The sequence below is a fragment of the Gymnoscopelus microlampas genome (assembly GCF_963454915.1).
Source record: "Gymnoscopelus microlampas genome assembly, chromosome: 18".
NCBI classification, from domain to species: domain Eukaryota; kingdom Metazoa; phylum Chordata; class Actinopteri; order Myctophiformes; family Myctophidae; genus Gymnoscopelus; species Gymnoscopelus microlampas.
In genome coordinates this window covers 23,963,110-23,986,273 of record NC_139955.1, presented here as the reverse complement: position 1 = coordinate 23,986,273, position 23,164 = coordinate 23,963,110, and the positions used below count along the sequence as shown (strand labels likewise).

Sequence of the window (23,164 nt, the reverse complement as noted above, 5' to 3'; positions counted from 1 at the left end):
ATTCAAGTCTCCATGGGGTGACTAATCGATAGGAAAAAAAGTAATTTTGGGGTGAACTATCCCTTTAAGTGCTGTTCGCCTACTATGCCATGTATGAATGTGTCCTTACAACACACTAGCTAGCCAATATTACATAATATGTACTTGTATATTTTGTAAATTGACACGTTATCCTATACACATACTGTCCAGACAGACCCCCCCCCCCCTCCCATGTCAGTAGTACATTAGGCTGCCTGAGGCAATGTTGCGCAATCTGCGCATGCCGAGCGTTTCATACGCGTCAGCAGAACAGAGAGGAAAGGAGAGAAGGAACAAAAAACAGGCGAAAGGACCTCGGTAAGTGATAACAGCTCGTGGAAATGCACCGATTCATAGTGTTACTATTATGTTGCTAAATGTAATTTCTGTCGCAAAATAATAACGATGACTATGGTATTCCTCTCTCTCTCTCTCTCTCTCTCTCTCTCTCTCTCTCTCTCTCTCTCTCTCTCTCTCTCTCTCTCTCTGTGTGTGTATGGGGGGTGTGTGCACATGGATGACCAATGACGACTGTAATCCGATTTTATCTGGGAATAACAACAGATCTTGCAAGACAATCTAACGCACATCAGTCAAGGCCTGTGATAAGGTAAGGGAAATTCCCACGTTAACGTTGCATCGGACCCTTTCGCCCACAATGATTATTATTCACATGTGTTCGTGGCTGCTCCCTCCCCTCCCCTCAATTTGAACGCATCCCAGTGGTCAATCCTCCACCTGACGACCTCCTCCTCCACGCGGCTCACAATCATCATACCTTATTTAAACACGGACCACCACGCTGCAGTATATATCACTGTACCAAAGAGTGGCTGTTGTCCAAAAGCTAACGTGAACCACAGGCAATGCTGATGAACCATTTCTGAAACATTACTAAAAATCAACCAGAGAGAGAGAAAAATGGAGAAAGGTATGAGCAAGCTAATATGGACTGTTACTTCGGGTCTGTTTGCGTTAGCTCAGTAATTTACCATATTCATCTGTGAATGTGTGCCTGATGATGTCAAATGCTTGCCACAGAAGTTTGGACATTGTTGAGTCTGGTGGATCTGATCTGCCATGTGCTGTTCTATCCAAATGGTTCATTCTGGTGGAAGTAATCCTTTACTGCTGCATGCTATGCTGTGTAATGTGTCAATGATTTCAATTTAAATCATTGACTATAGCAGCAGCAAGCTGGGTTTTTTGACAGCTGCTGTTAAATAAACCGGGTTGCTGCTTAGCATCCCTTCCCTTGCTGCTTTGCTTTCACGATCTGTTAGTGTTGTTGACATCTAAAGGTTACTGGATGGTTGCATCCCTATGACTGATTGCATCATCTTTTGGCAGGCATGATGGTAACAAATCAGTGGATTGCTGCTGGTTTGGTGGTTTACTCTTGAGTTGTTGATTGATGCTTTATTGCTTTTAGAAGACAAATCCATCTGATTGGTCAATGGTCATGTTTCTGTAAGGGTTGGTTGCAACAGCCTATCACATAACAGGATGCATAATGTGCAGTCAAACCTGTGGAAGTGATTGTCTTTTTCTTTTTTTTATGACTGCATGGTAGGGCTGGGCCAATGTATTAATATGATATATTTATTGTGACACAAGACATTGTCTGGGATTTTGGTTTCAAATATTTTTTTATTTGAGCAAGTTGCCATATGACATATAAAATCATATATTTCGGTATTCATGCATGTATGCAGCTGAATCAGAATACTCATTTTACTTTTTTCTTAATCGTAATATTGTGATATGGCATCTTTTACTTTTCTTTCAAAAATTGTCAAAAAGTTGGAAATAGCTGATCTACAAGTTCACAATGCATTGTGACACCTGGCATGTTGTGAGCTTGTAGATCTGCTATTTTCACTATTTATGAAGATGTTTGAAAATAGAATTGATATTATATGATAAAAATATAATGCTATTTGATTTTGTCCATATACTGTATCACCCAGCCCTACTGTATGGTGTAGAACGTAGTCATTACTAACCATCAGTCTGGTCTGTGTGTGTGTGTGTGTGTGTGTGTGTGTGTGTGTGTGTGTGTGTGTGTGTGTGTGTGTGTGTGTGTGTGTGTGTGTGTGTGTGTGTGTGTGCACTGTGCAGTAAGTTGTTTGCATGGAGCATACAGCAGAGTAGCCCAGAATTCTAATATTATCTCTTGGCTGGGATTCTCCTTTGCTGGAGTGGTAGATGTTTGGTTTCCAATGCAGGAAGCCTGGGTTTGAATCCAAGTGGTTACACATTCACACGTTGAAGGTTTGATTATCTGTAGAGAGCTTAATCTGTTATTTATTTTACCTCACTGACCTGAGAATGACATTGCACACATTTTGAGATGTTGATGGCTGAAATGTCTGTTTCTGTAAGTCATTAACCACTTTAACCCTGGCGACATAATTTTGGGCATCATTTCCGTAGGCGAAATATTTCAAAAATCTTTCTAAAACGTTCAAATTTAGCAGATCTACAAGCTCACAATGCATTAGGAAACAACGTTTTGTGAGCTTGTAGATCCGATTTTTGAAAAGGGCTTAAGTGGTTAACAATAGGGCTTGTCAGTCACATATCACTTGTCGGCACATATTGACTGAAAGTCTAGACACAATAGAAAATAGAAAAATCAAAAGGTCGGCTTAAGTTGTCTTTGAAACTGAAGATAAATGCTCTAGAACAATGGCTATTATTGAAATTTCACCTAATCCAGTGGAGCTGGAGTTTCTATAGTTTCTTTCTGTTGTCTGGAGAGTGCCGTAATCAGATTTGACAAATTGCTAATCTTTGTTCCAGACTTGCATTTTTTGTTTGGGATTAGGTTTGAAAAACTTGCACTCAAAGTTCATCTGCATGTAGCGTTGAATTACAATATGGCTCAACACCAAATTTCAAATTCAAAACCTGCTTTATAAAGATAACATCGCTTACAATTTCAATTAATTCGCTTGTTGCAGGTTCTTAACCTTGCACTCAGCTGGCCTCGTGAGACGAAGCATATGGCTGTGGGAGGTTAGCAGCAGGTTCCCCTGTCTAGCTTGAATTGACTAAAAGTCAATACTAATGTATTGGGCAATGTCCCGTTATCTACATTTGTGTCCAAGTTTAGGGTTGGGATCCTTTAGGATCTTAACGATTCGGGACCCGTTCCATAACGATTCCCTCTTAAAGGTTCAATTCCTTAACGTTCCCTTTAACGATTTCATATTTTACAAAATCTATATCATTTTGGCCTTCATTAAAATATTCGATTAACACAAATTCAATCATACATATAGTATTGCATACATGTTTAGTGGTTCTCAAAGTGAGGTCCAGGGACCCTCTGGCTTACGTGAGGGGGTTCTGAATGGACACTTACAGGTCTGTAACCCTGAGAGTGTAGGAATGGAACCAAATGGACCTTAAGTTTGAGAACCACTGGTATTCTAATTTTATAGCAGACGTAAAGTCCACCACATACCAGCTCTGACAGTGTGATAAAACTGGTTTCGAAAACGGAAACGTTTCCAAAAGTGTTAGAACTGATTCCGGTTCCTCAATGTTGGCTCCAGTTCCTCCGGTTCCTCCGGTTCTGTATCCCAACCCTAGCTAGGGTCCCTCCCTATATATGGGAACAAATAACCTGAGGAGCACAACTGAAAAACACTGTACTTAGGTTTTTTATTTTAACACATTCCCCACAGCAGTCCGTAACACCATGACTGAATTCTGGAAGGAGCACTCCAAGCAGGCCACTGTGGAGGAGATGATGCTGGATTCTCACGCCAGAGAGCTGACCAAGGAGGAGCTGCCAGAAATCCTCTCTTTGCTGCCCAGCCTATCCGGACAGAGGGTCCTGGAGTTGGGGGCCGGTATTGGGTTAGTGTGTGTGTGTGTGTGTGTGTGTGTGTGTGTGTGTGTGTGTGTGTGCGTGCGTGTGCGTGTGTGCATTTTTATGGAGGGTATGAGTTGATTGTGGTTATATAATGATAATTTGCACTCACGTCGGTGAACCTTCCAGCGATCATGACATGTGAAGGCAGGTTCATGTAGGTTCGTATATAACTATGATGTGTCCTGGAGTTAGGGGTGGTATTGGGTAGTGTGTGTGTGTGTGTGTGTGTGTGTGTGTGTGTGTGTGTGTGTGTGTGTGTGTGTGTGTACGGAGGGTATTGTAGTTGTACAATGGCCTTGGTGAACCTCCCAACCAATGTGACATGTGAAGGCAGGTTTGCATAATGTTTAGATTTGTCATACTGGTTTGCATAATGTGTGTGTTTGTGTGTGTGTTTGTGTGTATGTGTGAGAGAGAGAGTGAGTGTGCATGTCAAATCAGTGCATTACACAAACAAACGTTAAATGTTGCCCCATGTGTCTCTGCAGTCGCTACACTAGCCACCTCCTGACCACAGCTGATCATGTGACCGCAGTGGACTTTATGGAAAGCTTCGTGGAAAAGAACAAAGAGGTGAATGGTCACCATAGTAACACAGTCATTATGCAAGCTGACGTCACAAAGCTGGACTTCCCCAAAAACAGGTTTGACTGTTTGTTTGTTTTTTATCTTTTATTTTATTTTTATTGCATACTTTTTACAGTGTGGCACTGAGGGGTTCAGCCATCATCTAGATTCTAGAACAGTGGTTCTCAAACCTTTTCAAGTGAAGGACCCCTAAATTGATGTGTATTTGGCTGCGGACCCCCATTTGAAGATAGTTTGTCCCAGGGACCACCATAAGAGATTCGTCAACATATGCCAACCTACAAGCTTGTAGGTCTTCTATTTTCGAATAGCTGATAAATAGAATAGTGTTAAAGTATTTAAACTCTTCCACATTTTGCTGGGGTCCCCTGGAACCACTACAACGATCGACACCAAATCTCTTTGGTGCCACTAGGCCAAGGAAGTCAATCCCAGAATATACATTTTTTTATGTTCATATTTGTCACATTTTGTGAATCCGTAATCTCATCCACCGTTGTCGTCATCAATATGATGTCATTAACATGATGTCAGAGATCCACAGGGAAGCCATGCCATTATTAGACCCCAGCTTGGTTATACTGGACATTTAAGCTGTGTCTCAAATCTTGCACTATTCACTCACACCTGTGTCTGTGTCCAAAATATCAATTTATATGTGATGTTTGCAACAAGCCTTTAATCAATACTGCTCAAAGTCAGTACTTGCAATCTATATATTGAGAAAGAGGACCTTATCCTTTTCACAGTATATTGTACATACAGTACATTGTATTGTACATACAGTACAGTACAGCTGCACCATAAGGATATTCTTTAAGATATGTGGATGTGAGTTTGTTGGATTGTTTGTTTTTCTTTAACAGACATGTGATTTTCGTTTTCTTTTCTTTTTTGCCCCCTTCACTTTCCGTAAACAAGTCTGTTAGCGTTGTTACACTCAAGCTTGCAATACAAAAGTCACCATCAAGGTACCACATTGCGATTACATGCAAAGCCAACCTCACGTTTCACATACCGTTAATGTTTTCCTCAGATTTGACGTGATCTTCTCCAACTGGCTGCTGATGTATTTATGTGACGAAGAGCTGAAGGCCTTGACAGAGAAGATGCTTGGCTGGCTGATGCCTGGCGGTTTTCTCTTCTTCAGGGAGTCCTGTAACCACCAATCTGGTACTGCACCAATAACCGAATAATAACCGAATAATCAAGAAGCATGTTTTTTTCTTTTCATTTTTCCTTCTTATATAGCAACACTTTGAAGATTTTTTTAACCACTTTTAACTAAAATTGCAAAAATAGCTGATCTACATGTTTCAAACATGATAATGTTGTCAGTTTTGTACATGTGCTATTTTTACTATATATTATTTTTAAATGATAGTTCATTCATCGTAATCAAGGCAAAAGTTTTAAATAATCGTCATTGATTTGAAGTCACATCGCCTAGCCCTGACTGTCATGTCAAGAAGCTTTTCATGGACACCATGTTGGGCTATGACAGCAAAAGGGTTCTTCCCCTCTGTTCTGTTGCTTTTACAGTATACTCTGAGCACCCTGCCACTACGCAGGAAGTGGAGTGTTTCCTTTGATTTGAAACATACAGAATTAGATGAAGAACTTAACCACAGCAAACATCAATTGAATTATCAGGATGCTTAATAGTTCCCTTTTATTCAGGGTAGGATAACAGTTGCCGATAATCGGTAGTCATTATAATGGTGATTGTACCACAGAAGTACTGTGCCACTGTACTGCATTCAGTCAGTGTGGGTCAATATGTTGTCAATTATGAGGTGATTACTCTTAGATGAAGCTGTGTACCAATACTGTACCCAGAACTGTTGCCCATTATATTTGTGCTATTTAATTGCTATAAATTACATACATTTTGACATATGTACATACAACCATTTCTGTCTCCACCCAGGCGATTGTAAAAGGGACTTCAACCCAACCCACTACCGCACCCAGGCAGAATACAGTCACCTTATGACATCACCCGACTGGGAGGACTCAGAAGCGTCAGAGAAGTTCGGTTTCGAAATTGTGCTGACAAAGAAAGTACAGACATACGTTAAGGTATGACTGATGATATGTTTTTTTCAAATCAACCACTGTGAATGCAGGAGCACGCTAGTCACTTAAGTGAGGTCGTACAGATGTTGCAGGTGTGCTTGCCAGTGCGTAATTGCTCAATGCGCATTCAGCGGGCGACATGGCAGAGATTCAGAAAAGGCAGAGAGGTCAGCCTTTACGTTGTGGTTCATGGAAGTAAATGGTAAATGGTGCATTTATATAGCGCCTTTATCCAAGGCGCTTTACAATGATTGCGCATTACATTCACCCATTCACACACACATTCATACACCGATGGTGGAGGAAACCATGCAAGGCACCAACCTGCTCATCAGGAGCAATTAGGGGTCCTAAGCCACTGCCATCCCATTCACATTATTTTGGATTTGTTGTTGAAAGGAGTACGAACTTTTTTGGTAACGCAAAAGTAATCTAAAAGTAATCTAACAAGTTACTTTTCTCAGCAGATGTAATGTAACACATTTTAATGGCAGTAAACTTGTAACTTCATGAGTCACACTGGTGATGAAATGTCCTAGAGTAAGACACTGATCCCCAACCTCATGCTGGGCACTGAATTAATAGTGTCCACTGCACCTACAGTAATGCTTAGGATGGGTGTAAATGCAGAACATGAATTCCAGGTACCGGTATGTGCAAATATACTTGGCAATACCCCAGCAACAACACTTGAAGACTCGTCAGATTTCAGGGCGGAAAATAAGCTTTGTTATAGTCAAGAACCTTCAGAACTTGAAGACTTTGTAGGCTAATCATTTGTTTTCATTGCTAAAATCTAGCAAATGTTTCATTAGGATGTGCATTTGCAACTGCAATTGCTGTTAGTCTGTAACTGTCTTCAGTGCTTGTTGCTGTGGTGGCTGTTTGCTCATTTGTAAGAAGCACCATCTGGTGGACATTTGTCATAAGCACCAGCACCACAGACACCAGCTTCAGTGTCCTTGCTAAATGTCTGTACACACTGTACTTTAGTACAGTGTGGAGGCGCATAGGGAACGCCCCTCTTTCCTAAGCTAAGGGAACGCCCAGGCTTCTATAGGAACGCCTTTTCATAATTCATACATAATATACATATCAAAACCGAGTGCCCATGCCGAGCAGCTGATGGCAACGAACACACCACAATGGCAATCTGTGCTGTACGGAATAAGTTATCACCCGTTTTGAAAATGCAGGTATGTCAGTGTGGCACAGTGACAGTACACAGCTCTGCTCTCCATTTCTTTCCCTTCCTCTCGCACCATCCTCTCCCATCTCACCCTTTCCAATTCTGTCTCTCTCCTATCCCTCCGTCCTCTTCATCCAGATGAAGAACAACCAGAATCAGATCTGCTGGCTGCTACAGAAGGTTCCCCGCTCCTCGCCCACACAAGGTGGCTTCACCACATTCCAACAGTTCCTGGACAACCAACAGTACACGCGCCGTGGGATCCTACGCTATGAGAAGATCTTTGGATCCGGATACGTTAGCACAGGAGGGCCCAGCACCACTAAGGTTGGCATGGAGGAATTCCGTTTCTGAGATAAAGGATCATGAAAATGATTTTCCTGGTCTGACTTTTCCCCGTAAAGTAGTCTTGTTGGTAGAATAATACTTGTGCAATAGTCATATCATTGCATATCATTTTAAGCATACCTTGTTTGTCATCGCAAAGTGCATCTCTCTCCTTTATGCATATACATTTATGGAAAGCCCAACAGTACAGATTGATATATAACAGTAGTCGTTTACAAAAAATTATCAACTTTAATAAAATAACCAAATCAGATCTACCAGCTCTCACGCATTGCAGTGCAACGCACTGTGACCTTCTGGATCAGCTATTTTTGCTAGATCTAGATACATAGAATCTACAATAGCACCACACCTGGAATATCACAGCCCATACTGTGTTAACCTACAGTACACTATCTGGCATCTCAATGAATATAATTTACAATAGCAATGCACCTGGAAAATCACACCCCACATTGTGGCGTGCAACAGATACATAATTATGTTTCCCCACATTCAATGATGCCGATTTTTGCAAAACCCATTTTTTAACAGTACTGCTACAGAGTTTATCCAAACATCACGCAAATCAGTATCTCTATAGTCATTAAATGAAACAGGTCTTTCAGATTTTTCGTATTTCATCCTGATTGGCTAAGAATGGATTCCAAAGTTGTGAAATTGTGCACGCACATACTCACTAGGTCGAGGAAGAAATGCCACTTGAACATTTTCAAATCAGCCTCATGGTGGCGCTATAACAGGCCGATTCGTGTTTTTACCTATAAGTGCACCAATCTGTGTAAAACTTTGTATGTGCACTCCCTAGAGGTCAAGGACAAACCTTTTCCCTGCATTTTTCACATCTGCCTTTTATAGCGCCACCAGGAGGCCGACTTATGTAAAACATATTTTTGGATATTATTCCTTCAGATTTTATCCAAATTTCACACAAATCGGTGCACATGATCTCTATAGTTATGTGACCAAGACGGATCTGTTTGATTTTTCATATTCCATCCTGATTGGCTAAGATTGACATCAGAAATTTGCAGGAGTGGCCCGTTTTGAACAAAATGCCGCCAATTGTGGTGAAACTTTGCACGCATATTCGCACTACGTTGAGGAACGAATGCCACCCTTTCAACATTGCCCGATTATAGTGCCACCAGGAGGCCGATTTTTGAAATTACTTTTCTTGTATTACTCCTACTCCTAACCTAATTATCTCTTTAGTCAAGTGATCAAGGCGGATCCATCCGATCTGTCTGCAAATTCCGAACTTTGCTGGCCCACACTAATCTACCTGACCTGGCGGAGACCTGTGCTCCGAGGAGCACTTTTTCTAGTTACGGGGCCAGAGCTCTGCTCTGGACACGTATTGTTATTCGCATTATTCTGTCACTTCTTCTTCTTCTTCTTCTTCTTCTTCTTCTTCTTCTGCCACTTTTCGCAGTTCTGGCTGAACCGTGCAGTCGGTTTTTACGAAACTCGGCCATATGGTAGATGGTCATGAAAAACGATCAAAAAATAATTCTCACAATCTTTCGTCCAAAGGTGGCGCTATAGCACTCAATTGAAAATGCCAACTTTGACCAGGTACAACTCATGCCCTGTTTGACCTACAGCCATGAAACTTGGATACACATATGCGTCTCCTCATGCTGAACAACTTTCACACTCTGACTTTTGACCTCTGACCTTTAGATCTCCCACCATTTTGAATTATATGAAAAACAGTCATTGGCTCCTAACTTCTGCATTTTTTCACTTATGGAAAATCCGTTGGAAATTTTTGTAGAAAGTGGTCCAAAGTTCAAGTGTGAAACGTTTCGTGCAGATTGCTCAAAAATCCCAGGAGGAGATAGATTTTAACTATTACAGTTTTATGAAAATTATTCATCTGTGCCTAAAACATACATGCAGACTCACATTTCTTTGAAACTTTGCAGAAATGTAGAGGGTCATTCCAAATATCACTGACACCAATCTTACCCCAATTGGCCAAAAGGGGGCGCTATAGCAATTTTTTGAAAAGGCAGACTTTAAACAGGCATAAGTCATGCCTTGTTTGGCCGAAAGTCGTGAAACTTGCTTACACATGTGCCTTGACTCATGAGGAACACACGTATCGATTTGACCATTAAGCTCCGCCCTTAGATTTTCCGCAATTTTGAGCAGTTTGAAAAATACTTGTTTTTGCCAGTTCTGGCTTAACCGTGCATACGCTTTTTACGAAACGCGGCCATATGGTAGATGCTCATGAAAAACTACCAAGAAATAATTCTCACACTCATTCGTCAAAGGGTGGCGCTATAGCACTCAATTGAAAGTGCCAACTTTGAACAGGTACAACTCATGCCCTGTTTGACCTACAACCATGAAACTTCGATACACACATGCGTCTCTTCATGCCCGACAACTTTCGTGGTCTGACTTTTGACCTCTGACCTTTAGATCGCCCACCATTTTGAATTATATGAAAAACAGTCATTGGCTCCTAACTTCTGCATTTTTTCACTTATGGAAAATCCGTTGGAAATTTTTGTAGGCAGTGGTCCAAAGTTCATGTGTAAAATGTTTCGTGCAGATTGCTCAAAACTCCCAGGAGGAGATAGATTTTAACTATTACAGTTTTATGAAAATTATTCATCTGTGCCTAAAACATTCATGCAGACTCACATTTCTTTGAAACTTTGCAGAAATGTACAGGGTCATTCCAAATATCACTGAAACCAATCTCACTCCAATTGGCCAAAAGGGGGCGCTATAGCAATTTTTTGAAAAGGCAGACTTTAAACAGGCATAAGTCATGCCTCGTTTGGCCGAAAGTCGTGAAACTTGCTTACACATGTGCCTTGACTCATGAGGAACACACGTATCGATTTGACCATTAAGCTCCGCCCTTAGATTGTCCGCAATTTTGAGCAGTTTGAAAAACACTTAAACCCAGGATTTTTCAGCTATTTGTGTGAAACTGTATCATCTGTCTGATCTCCTTTTTCACAGTTACTTGTCTGTTGGGCCAATGGCGTCTCCCTTAAATGAATGCCTCACAATCTCAAGGTCGCCAGTTCAAGCCTCACTTGATGCAGACTTAATTTAAGTTGAATTGCAAACAACATGACTGTATCAATGAATACATGTGCAAATGGTAAAGATAACCTGAAATGCTTATTTGAGAGTACGTTTTTTCAACGTATGACATACTTCATTCTGAAAATAGCTGATCTACAATCTCACAACTTTTCATGGTTTGTGAGCTTGTAGATCGGCTACTTTCACTAGTTTTGGTTCTGAGGAGATGTACAATTTCTTCATTGGTAAATGGTTTGTGAACGAGTGATCTTAGTGTTAGTGAAACAGGGGCTTGGTTCATGAAAGAAGGCAAGAGTTTATGATCTTCAACAGACAATATCAGCCCGGACAAAGCTATAGCACTATAGGTAGTGTTGCAGCCTATTAGTCTGAAGGTTGAGAGTTCGAATCCTGTTAATGGCAGTAGGTTGAGATGTCCAATCAAACCATTATGTTTCCATCTCTCTCTCTCATCAATCTATTGTTTCCATGTCACTCTCTCTCTCTTCAATCTATTCCGTTTCCATGTCTCTCTCTCTCTCTATTCACTGGCCCCGTATTATCGCTGCTTGCAGCTATATTTACGGGGCCAGAGCTCTGCTCTGGACACGTATTGTTATTCGCATTATTCTGTCACTTCTTCTTCTTCTTCTTCTTCTTCTTCTTCTTCTTCTGCCACTTTTCGCAGTTCTGGCTGAACCGTGCAGTCGGTTTTTACGAAACTCGGCCATATGGTAGATGGTCATGAAAAACGATCAAAAAATAATTCTCACAATCTTTCGTCCAAAGGTGGCGCTATAGCACTCAATTGAAAATGCCAACTTTGACCAGGTACAACTCATGCCCTGTTTGACCTACAGCCATGAAACTTGGATACACATATGCGTCTCCTCATGCTGAACAACTTTCACACTCTGACTTTTGACCTCTGACCTTTAGATCTCCCACCATTTTGAATTATATGAAAAACAGTCATTGGCTCCTAACTTCTGCATTTTTTCACTTATGGAAAATCCGTTGGAAATTTTTGTAGAAAGTGGTCCAAAGTTCAAGTGTGAAACGTTTCGTGCAGATTGCTCAAAAATCCCAGGAGGAGATAGATTTTAACTATTACAGTTTTATGAAAATTATTCATCTGTGCCTTAAACATACATGCAGACTCACATTTCTTTGAAACTTTGCAGAAATGTAGAGGGTCATTCCAAATATCACTGAAACCAATCTTACTCCAATTGGCCAAAAGGGGGCGCTATAGCAATTTTTTGAAAAGGCAGACTTTAAACAGGCATAAGTCATGCCTCGTTTGGCCGAAAGTCGTGAAACTTGCTTACACATGTGCCTTGACTCATGAGGAACACACGTATCGATTTGACCATTAAGCTCCGCCCTTAGATTTTCCGCAATTTTGAGCAGTTTGAAAAATACTTGTTTTTGCCAGTTCTGGCTTAACCGTGCATACGCTTTTTACGAAACGCGGCCATATGGTAGATGCTCATGAAAAACTACCAAGAAATAATTCTCACACTCATTCGTCAAAGGGTGGCGCTATAGCACTCAATTGAAAGTGCCAACTTTGAACAGGTACAACTCATGCCCTGTTTGACCTACAACCATGAAACTTCGATACACACATGCGTCTCTTCATGCCCGACAACTTTCGTGGTCTGACTTTTGACCTCTGACCTTTAGATCGCCCACCATTTTGAATTATATGAAAAACAGTCATTGGCTCCTAACTTCTGCATTTTTTCACTTATGGAAAATCCGTTGGAAATTTTTGTAGGCAGTGGTCCAAAGTTCATGTGTAAAATGTTTCGTGCAGATTGCTCAAAACTCCCAGGAGGAGATAGATTTTAACTATTACAGTTTTATGAAAATTATTCATCTGTGCCTAAAACATTCATGCAGACTCACATTTCTTTGAAACTTGGCAGAAATGTACAGGGTCATTCCAAATATCACTGAAACCAATCTCACTCCAATTGGCCAAAAGGGGGCGCTATAGCAATTTTTTGAAAAGGCAGACTTTAAACAGGCATAAGTCATGCCTCGTTTGGCCGAAAGTCGTGAAACTTGCTTACACATGTGCCTTGACTCATGAGGAACACACGTATCGATTTGACCATTAAGCTCCGCCCTTAGATTGTCCGCAATTTTGAGCAGTTTGAAAAACACTTAAACCCAGGATTTTTCAGCTATTTGTGTGAAACTGTATCATCTGTCTGATCTCCTTTTTCACAGTTACTTGTCTGTTGGGCCAATGGCGTCTCCCTTAAATGAATGCCTCACAATCTCAAGGTCGCCAGTTCAAGCCTCACTTGATGCAGACTTAATTTAAGTTGAATTGCAAACAACATGACTGTATCAATGAATACATGTGCAAATGGTAAAAATAACCTGAAATGCTTATTTGAGAGTACGTTTTTTCAACGTATGACATACTTCATTCTGAAAATAGCTGATCTACAATCTCACAACTTTTCATGGTTTGTGAGCTTGTAGATCGGCTACTTTCACTAGTTTTGGTTCTGAGGAGATGTACAATTTCTTCATTGGTAAATGGTTTGTGAACGAGTGATCTTAGTGTTAGTGAAACAGGGGCTTGGTTCATGAAAGAAGGCAAGAGTTTATGATCTTCAATAGACAATATCAGCCCGGACAAAGCTATAGCACTATAGGTAGTGTTGCAGCCTATTAGTCTGAAGGTTGAGAGTTCGAATCCTGTTAATGGCAGTAGGTTGAGATGTCCAATCAAACCATTATGTTTCCATCTCTCTCTCTCATCAATCTATTGTTTCCATGTCACTCTCTCTCTCTTCAATCTATTCCGTTTCCATGTCTCTCTCTCTCTCTATTCACTGGCCCCGTATTATCGCTGCTTGCAGCTATATTACGAATTGTTTTTCGCCCCCTCTCAATTCAAGGCTAATCTTAGTTCTGGCTTAACCGTGCTGTCGCTTTTTACGAAACTCGGCCATATGGTAGATGGTCATGAAAAACTACCAAACAATAATTCTCACACTCATTCGTCAAAGGGTGGCGCTATAGCACTCAATTGAAAGTGCCAACTTTGAACAGGTACAACTCATGCCCTGTTTGACCTACAACCATGAAACTTCGATACACACATGCGTCTCTTCATGCCCGACAACTTTCGTGGTCTGACTTTTGACCTCTGACCTTTAGATCGCCCACCATTTTGAATTATATGAAAAACAGTCATTGGCTCCTAACTTCTGTATTTTTTCACTTATGGAAAATCCGTTGGAAATTTTTGTAGGCAGTGGTCCAAAGTTCAAGTGTTAAACGTTTCGTGCAGATTGCTCAAAAATCCCAGGAGGAGATAGATTTTAACTATTGCAGTTTTATGAAAATTATTCATCTGCCCCTAACACATACATGCAAGACTCACATTTCTTTGAAACGTTGCAGTAATGTAGAGAGTCATTCCAAATATCACTGAAACCAATCTCACTACAATTGGCCAAAGGGGGGCGCTATAGCAATTTTTTGAAAATGCAAACTTTAAACAGGCAAAAGTCATGCCTCGTTTGGCCGAAAGTCGTGAAACTTGCCTACACTTGTGCCTTGACTCATGAGGAACACATCTATCGCTTTGACCAGTAAGCTCCGCCCTTAGATTGTCCGCAATTTTGAGCAGTTTGAAAAACACTTAAACCCAGGATTTTTCAGCTATTTGCGTGAAACTGTATCATCTGTTTGATCTCCTTTTTCACAGTTACTTGTCTGTTGGGCCAATGGCGTCTCCCTTAAATGAATGCCTCACAATCTCAAGGTCGCCAGTTCAAGCCTCACTTGATGCAGACTTAATTTAAGTTGAATTGCAAACAACATGACTGTATCAATGAATACATGTGCAAATGGTAAAGATAACCTGAAATGCTTATTTGAGAGTACGTCTTTTCAACGTATGACATACTTCATTCTGAAAATAGCTGATCTACAATCTCACAACTTTTCATGGTTTGTGAGCTTGTAGATCGGCTACTTTCACTAGTTTTGGTTCTGAGGAGATGTACAATTTCTTCATTGGTAAATGGTTTGTGAACGAGTGATCTTAGTGTTACTGAAACAGGGGCTAGGTTCATGAAAGAAGGCAAGAGTTTATGATCTTCAACAGACAATATCAGCCTGGACAAAGCTATAGCACTATAGGTAGTGTTGCAGCCTATTAGTCGGAAGGTTGAGTGTTTGAATCCTGTTAATGGCAGTAGGTTGAGATGTCCAATCAAACCATTATGTTTCCATCTCTCTCTCTCATCAATCTATTGTTTCCATGTCACTCTCTCTCTCTTCAATCTATTCCGTTTCCATGTCTCTCTCTCTCTCTATTCACTGGCCCCGTATTATCGCTGCTTGCAGCTATATTTGTATTTGTGTTTCGTTGGCTTGATTCAAACCGTCAGAAAAGTCAATAAAACCCACTGAAGCACCTTGAGACTTGTCTTGTACGGAGGCCAAAGAACACATTGTCCAAAGCTTGAATTTTATTTTGCATATTTTTACTGATCCCAAATGTGCATAGTACCAACAGCTTTTCATGCCATTGTTCTCTGGCGCTGGTAAAAAAAAAACATTTGTCCACCCAGGTGCATGCCCTTTCCCAATCAACCAGGCCTTTAATGTCGTGGAGAGGTGTGTCCTTGGTGCCCACAAATAATAATAATAATAATCTAATAAACCAATGACCCATCAAAACTAATACAACTAATAATGCCAAATAATAATAACAACAATCATAATGATAATAATCAAACAAACAAAAACAGTGAAATGGCTTCTACAGTTATTGTTATCTACTGTAGATTATTGTTTCTAATAAAATGTTCTTGTTAATGGCAGACTTGTTTAGTAATAGCTATTTGTTGTTTTTGATCTTAGGAGTTTGTGGACCTCCTGAACTTGAAACCTGGCCAGAAGGTCCTGGACATTGGCTGTGGTATTGGAGGAGGAGACTTCTACATGGCAAAGGTACAGTAAGAATAATCAGATCTGGATTAATAAAGGATTGAATTGATGACAGTTGCAGTGATAATGGAGATGTTGTTATTAATTATAATGACAAGGACTGGAATGATGACCATGATTTTGATGATGGTTATTTTCCAGACATTTGGAGTTGAAGTGCTAGGTTTGGACCTGTCGGAAAACATGGTGGACATTGCCATAGAGAGGGCAGTCGCTGAAAAGCTGCCACTGGTGAGTCTGAATGGTGCCTTGCTCTGGCAGTTGCACCAATACTGATTGGTCAAGTGGAACTTCATTGAAGGTTCCTGTGTTTAACTTGAATCACCAGCAAAGATGGATGTGGGACATAATTTATTTTCCTTCTCATATCTAATGTAAATCTTGTTTTTGAGTTACAATGCAAGGTAAATCTTGTGAAATGTATGTTTTCTAATTGTGTCCTTCAATAATCTGCAATAAATACATCCCTGCTTCTACAGTAGAATTGAATGTCTAAAAAAAATAACGTAATAATAACTTACTGTAAAAGGAATATAAAAGTTCATTCATTCATTTAACAATCCTCTTCTGGCACAGGTCAATTTTGAGGTTGCAGATGCCACTAAGAGGTCATTCCCTGAGGAGACCTTTGATGTAATTTACAGCAGAGACACCATCCTACACATAGATGATAAATTGGCCCTCTTCAAGCGCTTCTATGTGAGTAACAACTTGTGTCTTTGTTAGTGGATTACATTCAAATAAATGATTAATTAATAAGATGTTAATAGTAGCCTGGAAAACCAGATGAATCTGCCAGTGTGATATTGTCTAGCCACGCCAGGCAATGTTAATTGTGCTGACCTTTCCAACCAGCTGGGGTCAGCAGTGACAGGAACTTGATGGGAAATTGGGAATTGGCATTATGACATTTTGATTAAATATTTTTTTATTGTAATATATAATGAAAAATGTGTAATTCATATTGGACCAGTTTTAAAGCCATTTCAGTGTAGCTTGAAACACTATATGTCAAGTTATGAGTTTAATCACTAATGATTACAAGTTATGAACGTGGATATTTTTGCGTTTTGTGTCAAGTCATGGCTGAAGCCAGGAGGACGGCTGCTGATTAGTGACTACTGTTGCGGGGAGAAGCCCTGGACGACTCCGTTCCAGAATTATGTCAAGCAAAGAGGCTACATCCTTTATACCCCACCACAATATGGCAAGGTAAAGGTTTTGTCAATTAAGTAGCCTGTTTTCTGTTTCGTTCTTTAGATCCTATGAAGAGATGTCATGTAATATTCCAGTAATGAACGTACAAGTTTATACCATTTACCACCACTAGCTCTAGTGTGTGTGTGTGTGTGTGTGTGTGTGTGTGTGTGTGTTCGGTGCGGTGCGTGTGTGTGCGCGTGTGTGCATGTGTTTGTACGTACGGAGTTATACATATAGTTATACAATGGCCTCTGCGAACCTCCCAACCAATGTGACATGTGATAGCAGGTTTGCATAATGTTTAAGCTTGTGTTGAACAAAATCATCTTAATTTGTTCTTCTGTGTTTATTTTTCTCCTTCTCACTGTCTACCTTCTCTTCTTGTCCCTACCACTGTCTACCTTTCGGTCTCTTCTTATGCCTCTGTTCTATATGTACTGTAGTTCATTGAGCAGGCTGGTTTCAGCAGTGTGCGTGCAGATGACCGAACTGCCCAGTTCATCCAGGTGATCAAGACAGAGCTACAGAAAGCTGAGGCAATGAAGGATGAGTTCATTAAGGTACAGTAGGCAATTTTATGTGCACATACTGTATGCATGCACCCTTACACATACACAGACACGCTTGCATTGAGAGACATATTGGGCCTCATTCACTGTGTGTAAATAAAGTGACTAAAGGGGTGTGTATTTTATTTCTCTAAGCACAACCTTTTAACCTCACGAACAAAGGTTAATAAAACTTGGAATGGATATTATATAAGCCCAATCTACTGAACAATTGCTCACTCACCTTTGCCGAGGTAAAAAGATGATGCTGGAATCTGGCAATATACGATATTGTTTTATCAGAGCTTTATTGATTACTGAGGGGTATCTGTCCTTTGGACGAACATATCCTCCACTGTCCTACATCAGAATTGGAAATGGAGTAATGGACACAGCTAGATTTCATCCATACTGTATCCTCATCAGATGGTAAGACTGCGTTCATGTGATGTCAATACTATAAATGAATAGGAGTTTGGAGTTGGCGTGAAAGCCCAATAGGCGAAACTGTGGCCACACTTGCAGAAACGGCAAACACACGAGGGAACTAATAATTCAGCTCTAAGTGCGCCAACTGAAAAGAAAAAGAAATCGGTTGATCAGACTCTTAACGTGGGAATTTGCGCAAATGCCGATAAGTACAAAATATGTGCGGAAACGAGCTTAGTGAATGAGGCCCATTGACTGCATGCATACACACATAGTGCAGACATGACACAAGACTTGTATGCATCATTCAGAATCTTATGGAACAAAAACACAATCTGCTTTGCACACGTTTTACACACATTCAGCAAATGTTTAGTTACTTACTTGTGTAGTTATATAACACAAGTGCTAAAATACAATGAAGAAACAATTAAGAAATATCTAACAACCACCCTGTCCTGTCTAGGAATTTTCTGAAGAGGACTACCTCGCCATAGTGAATGGATGGAGTGAGAAATTGCAACGTTGCAACACTGGAGACCAAAGATGGGGACTCTTCTATGCAAAACGAGACTGAATGAGAGGAGAAGGAGGGAGGAGAGAACGAAAGAGTAGACAGGGGATGGAATACCACTGTGGAACCAAACATATTTAAGCCTAATTTATACTTCATACAACATTGTCGCTCTCATGATTTTCAAGGGAAGAAATGTTCAACAAGTGAGACTGACGTTCGACGAAGTATATAAATTAGGCTTTAGTGCCTTGTCCTGTGATGGACTGACTGCTAGTCGACTAATTAATCAGATTATGGCTAAAGTCAAATTTAAGAATACACTTGAATATACAATGTTATTTTTTACACCTGTAATTTGGGTGTAATAACTGGTGCTTCATTTGAAGAGAGGAGGTTTCATTGGGCCAGTCTTTCTCAAGGTTTATTTTCCTTGTATCATTGGTATGTACAGTGATTCCAAAATTATTTTCAAACATGTCAGAACGATAGTGATTTTTTGTGTTTTAAGTTCAACCAAACTGAAATGTTTTAAGTTACTTCATAAATTGCTATATTAAAAATGAAGATCAAAAATGTACTTAACCACTTAAGCAGGGCTCTACATCCGCTAGTTTGTCCCTAATCTCTTTGCCGAAAATGGCTGATCTACATGCTCACAGCGTGTCGCAACCTGACACATTGTAAGCTTGTAGATGCACTACCGAATGTTCACCCCAGAATAGCTAAGCTGGGGTTGATGTGGTTAAAAGTATTTATTTATATATAGTATATATATATATATATATATATATATATTAAGTACATATTTCCATTCCCAGCATGCTGTGGTTTGATGTGATTTAACAATAAAATGTAAATGACATTGGTTTAAAATGTTGGTTTCCAGTGTATAATTACATCATAGTCATACAGTACTAGTAATGAATTCAGTACAAATGCAAGCAAATATACCACAGGTCCAGGCCTACCCTGTATTTTCTGCGACTGTACCTTTGTGCACTATTATTTCCTGTTAGCCCCCCCCCCATCTTGGGCCATGTGGTCTCAGTGGGCCTAACCCCACTTTTTAGGACATGTTTCTGGCTAAATGATGTATGCCTTAAGGTACTACAATTGCATAAATAATCATACAATACAAGTATGACATTTTATCCAGAAACGATTAGATTCTGCCATTCTAATATTAAAATATCATCAACAACATCCCCCAGAAGACAAAAAAAAAGAAAAAGAAATCCCCAAAAGACAAAATGATGATTATTTTATGATCTATAACTTTATGGTGAATATCACTGTCCCACTTGTGTATTAAAAACTTCATACGCTTCAATTTGAAACGAAGATGACCTTTCTATCTTTACAATTCTTCACTGTACCTCAAATAAGATAGAGAAAACTGACATTTCAGTTACAAGCCATCCAGATGGGGGTAAGCATTTCTTGCATCTTACAATGTACTGCTGCTACTGCTATCTGAAGTGAAGAAAAGGTCCATAAAGTTATTTATTGTCGTCCATACCATCCCTGACAAAAAAGGATAGTCATTTTGTGTTTTAAAACAAAGGGTTCAGCAAAATATCATCTGTGTAAACACTGACTTACACTAGAATGATGCCCAACGTACAGGAACAATGCAAGTTGGGAATGCATGCCACACCTAGTTGTGCAAAACCTGTTGTACTCGTCCCATTGTACGGATCCTCTGAAGGGACATTACTAGGTAGATTGTTTTAAAGGGTCACTTTATTTTTAAAAGCTGGCGGTTTATGTTTTGTGGTACCACACGTGGTCCCTGGTGTGACTATTGTGATGGCAGACCCCTGGCAATTGTGGTGCGGATTGGAGCTGTGGTGCGCCTCGCAGGTCTGCATGTTACGTGTATGTATGTGTGTGTGTGTGTGTGTGTGTGTGTGTGTGTGTGTGTGTGTGTGTGTGTGTGTGTGTGTGTGTGTGTGTGTGTGTGTGTGTGTGTGTGTGTGTGTGTCGTGTGTGTGTGTGTGTGCGTGCGTGCGTGCGTGCGTGCGTGCGTGCGTGCGTTTGTGGGTGGGTGGGTGTGTGTGTGTGTGTGGAGACCACAGTACTAATTACATTGAGAATGACACTGGTAATCACAACACCAATACAAAGCTGTATGCCCAGAAATGACCAGCAGAGAGCAACAAAGTCCCCAAATAGGGACAACTATTTCCATTGACATGGCTGACATTGACAGGAGGGATTTCTGAAAAAAAGGCCTTCTACAAGAAGGTTAGAGGCATTTGGGGGTAAAAGTTGAAGACCTGAATATTTTACATAATTCAAGGGTGCTGAATCTGAAAACATGGTTCCCAAGCGGAATTATTAGTTTTTAACCTTCTAATTTGCATAACAAAATTATGGCTGCCAATTTTGAACTATTTCTTCAATAACTCTATAACAAGACAAGAAACACTAACAAATAAAGTGTCTATATCTATGTTCTGAGGGTCAGACAATGTGTTTAAGGCATTTTAGATGCAATTAGTGCTAAGCATACTCCTAAATATGCAAATTAGAGGGCACCATTGATTGATTGATTGATTGAATCAATCAATCAATGACTTTTACAGGGGCCAGTTTCGAATTGCAGCCATCTGAATGTACTCTTTTAGGGCAGTTTTGAAGGTGAGTAGGGTTTTACACTCCTTTACGGCTTTTGGTAGGACATTCCAAAAGTTTGCTGCATAGTAGAAGAGAACAAATTCAACCCCTTGTTGTGGACTTCATTTACGTTTTTAAAGTACTTTGACAGGTACATGGGGATCTTTACGTTGTGGTGTATCTTGTAGACCATTACAGAAAACCGTTTAGTACTCAAAGGGATCCCATGCACCCCCTTATTGTCTCCACCAGGCCGAAAGAAATGGCAAGAGAGTACGTTTTGCACCCTGTCCGTCCATCCGTCGATCCTTCCGTAAAGCAAAGCAAAGTTTGTTGTTTACCCAGGGTGTCGGACTAAGTACGAAACTTGTTTCCAGCCGGACCCTGCATGGAAGCCTTGCTCAAGGGCTATTCAGCGGTGATTCATGATCGATGTGATGAATTGGGGAATCGAACTAGGGACCTTCCGGTATCAAGGCCGCCCCTCTAACCACTAGGCCACCGCTGCCACCGTCCGTGTGTCATTCTGTCTGTGGACAGATAATCTCCGGTACTGTCGGCTTGTTCGCAACAAAACTGTGCATGCACACTCCCTGGATGCCAATTCAGAACCTCTGCCCTAAATTTTTCACATGGGCCTGTTATAGCGCCACCAGGAGGCCGCTTTTTGCAAAACTAATTTCTTGACAGTACTCCTACAGATTTTGTCCAAACATCATGCAAATCGGTACACAGTCAAGTCATCAAGACGGATCCGTCCGATTTCTCACATTCCAGCCTGATTGGCGAATTCCGAACATTGCTGGCCCACAATAACCTACCTGACCTGGCGGAGACCTGTGCTCCGAGGAGCACTTTTTCTAGTTTTCTTTTCTTTTTTACTTATCTCTATTTTTGGCATCTTCAGAATATGTAAAATACAGATTTAGATGATCCCATGTAAAAATCCTGGGCAAAGTATACATTTGGCCCCTGGAGACCCAAAGTACATTGAAGTCAATGGAGTGACAATAATTATATTATCATGGGTTTTCTTCCTTGTATAACTCACCCCCAGAATGAGTTACAACCACTGGTACTGACACCTGGTGCTCTTGAACCCGGGGACATGAGAACCAAGGTGGTGAGAGGTTCCTCTCACCACCTTATGACGATCCATAGACTTAAATGGGTATTTCACTTTAAAACACTTCTGGCGTAATTTTCAAGTTTTTTTTATTTTATTTTTGTATTTTGTATGTATATAAGTTACTTGATTCAATATTTAGATATTTGATATTAATTTAATCAGTTGCAGGTGTTCATGCTACAGACAGACGCAGTTGAATGGTCATATATAGGAGGGGGGCACGTCTTCATCAAATGAATATCTAATATCTAAATATTGAATCAAGCAACTTAAACTCTGTCTGAGGTGCACACAAAAGTTAGAGTAGACATCAAAATGACCCCAGAAGTGTTTTAAAGTGCAATATGCCTTTAAAGCTATTATGGGTGACCACGGGCAGGAAGGTGCTGTACTGTAGCTCAGTGATTGGCATTCCCGTGAGGTGCTTGGGTGGTACTACTTTGGTTGGATCCAAATGCATGACTCAGAGTCACTCGGACAGCTGGGTTGTTCACATAATATCATCATTGTTACTCAAGAGGTCAGAGTGAGTCCAGACCTCTGAACCATGTCCAGATGTTTGGAT

At 40.4% G+C, this 23,164-nt stretch overlaps 1 protein-coding gene across 2 annotated transcripts; it reads left to right on the top strand.

Moving 5' to 3' along the window:
- Positions 1–286: 286 nt before the first annotated feature.
- pmt (phosphoethanolamine methyltransferase) lies at positions 287–19,542 on the top strand. Of its 2 annotated transcripts, none has more exons than XM_084041241.1 (13): positions 287–339; positions 586–631; positions 3,717–3,891; positions 4,396–4,551; positions 5,532–5,668; positions 6,426–6,577; positions 7,902–8,090; positions 16,071–16,160; positions 16,299–16,388; positions 16,734–16,856; positions 17,238–17,369; positions 17,801–17,917; positions 18,801–19,542. In XM_084041241.1, exons 3-13 carry the CDS (start codon positions 3,731–3,733, stop codon positions 18,909–18,911), a joined length of 1,458 nt encoding a protein of 485 aa, XP_083897367.1. In that variant the 5' UTR covers positions 287–339; positions 586–631; positions 3,717–3,730; the 3' UTR covers positions 18,912–19,542. The 2 variants fall into 2 exon arrangements, with proteins under 2 accessions (XP_083897367.1, XP_083897368.1); XM_084041242.1 differs by having other exon boundaries at positions 299–339; positions 3,720–3,891.
- The last annotated feature ends 3,622 nt before the right edge of the window (positions 19,543–23,164 follow it).

Coding starts and splice junctions, on each gene's coding strand:
- pmt (XM_084041241.1), top strand. CDS start 3,731: ATGACTGAATTCTGGAAGGAGCACTCCAAGCAGGCCACTGTGGAGGAG. Junction 5,669..6,425: donor GTCCTGTAACCACCAATCTG/GTACTGCACCAA, acceptor GTCTCCACCCAG/GCGATTGTAAAAGGGACTTC. Junction 17,370..17,800: donor CCCCACCACAATATGGCAAG/GTAAAGGTTTTG, acceptor TATGTACTGTAG/TTCATTGAGCAGGCTGGTTT.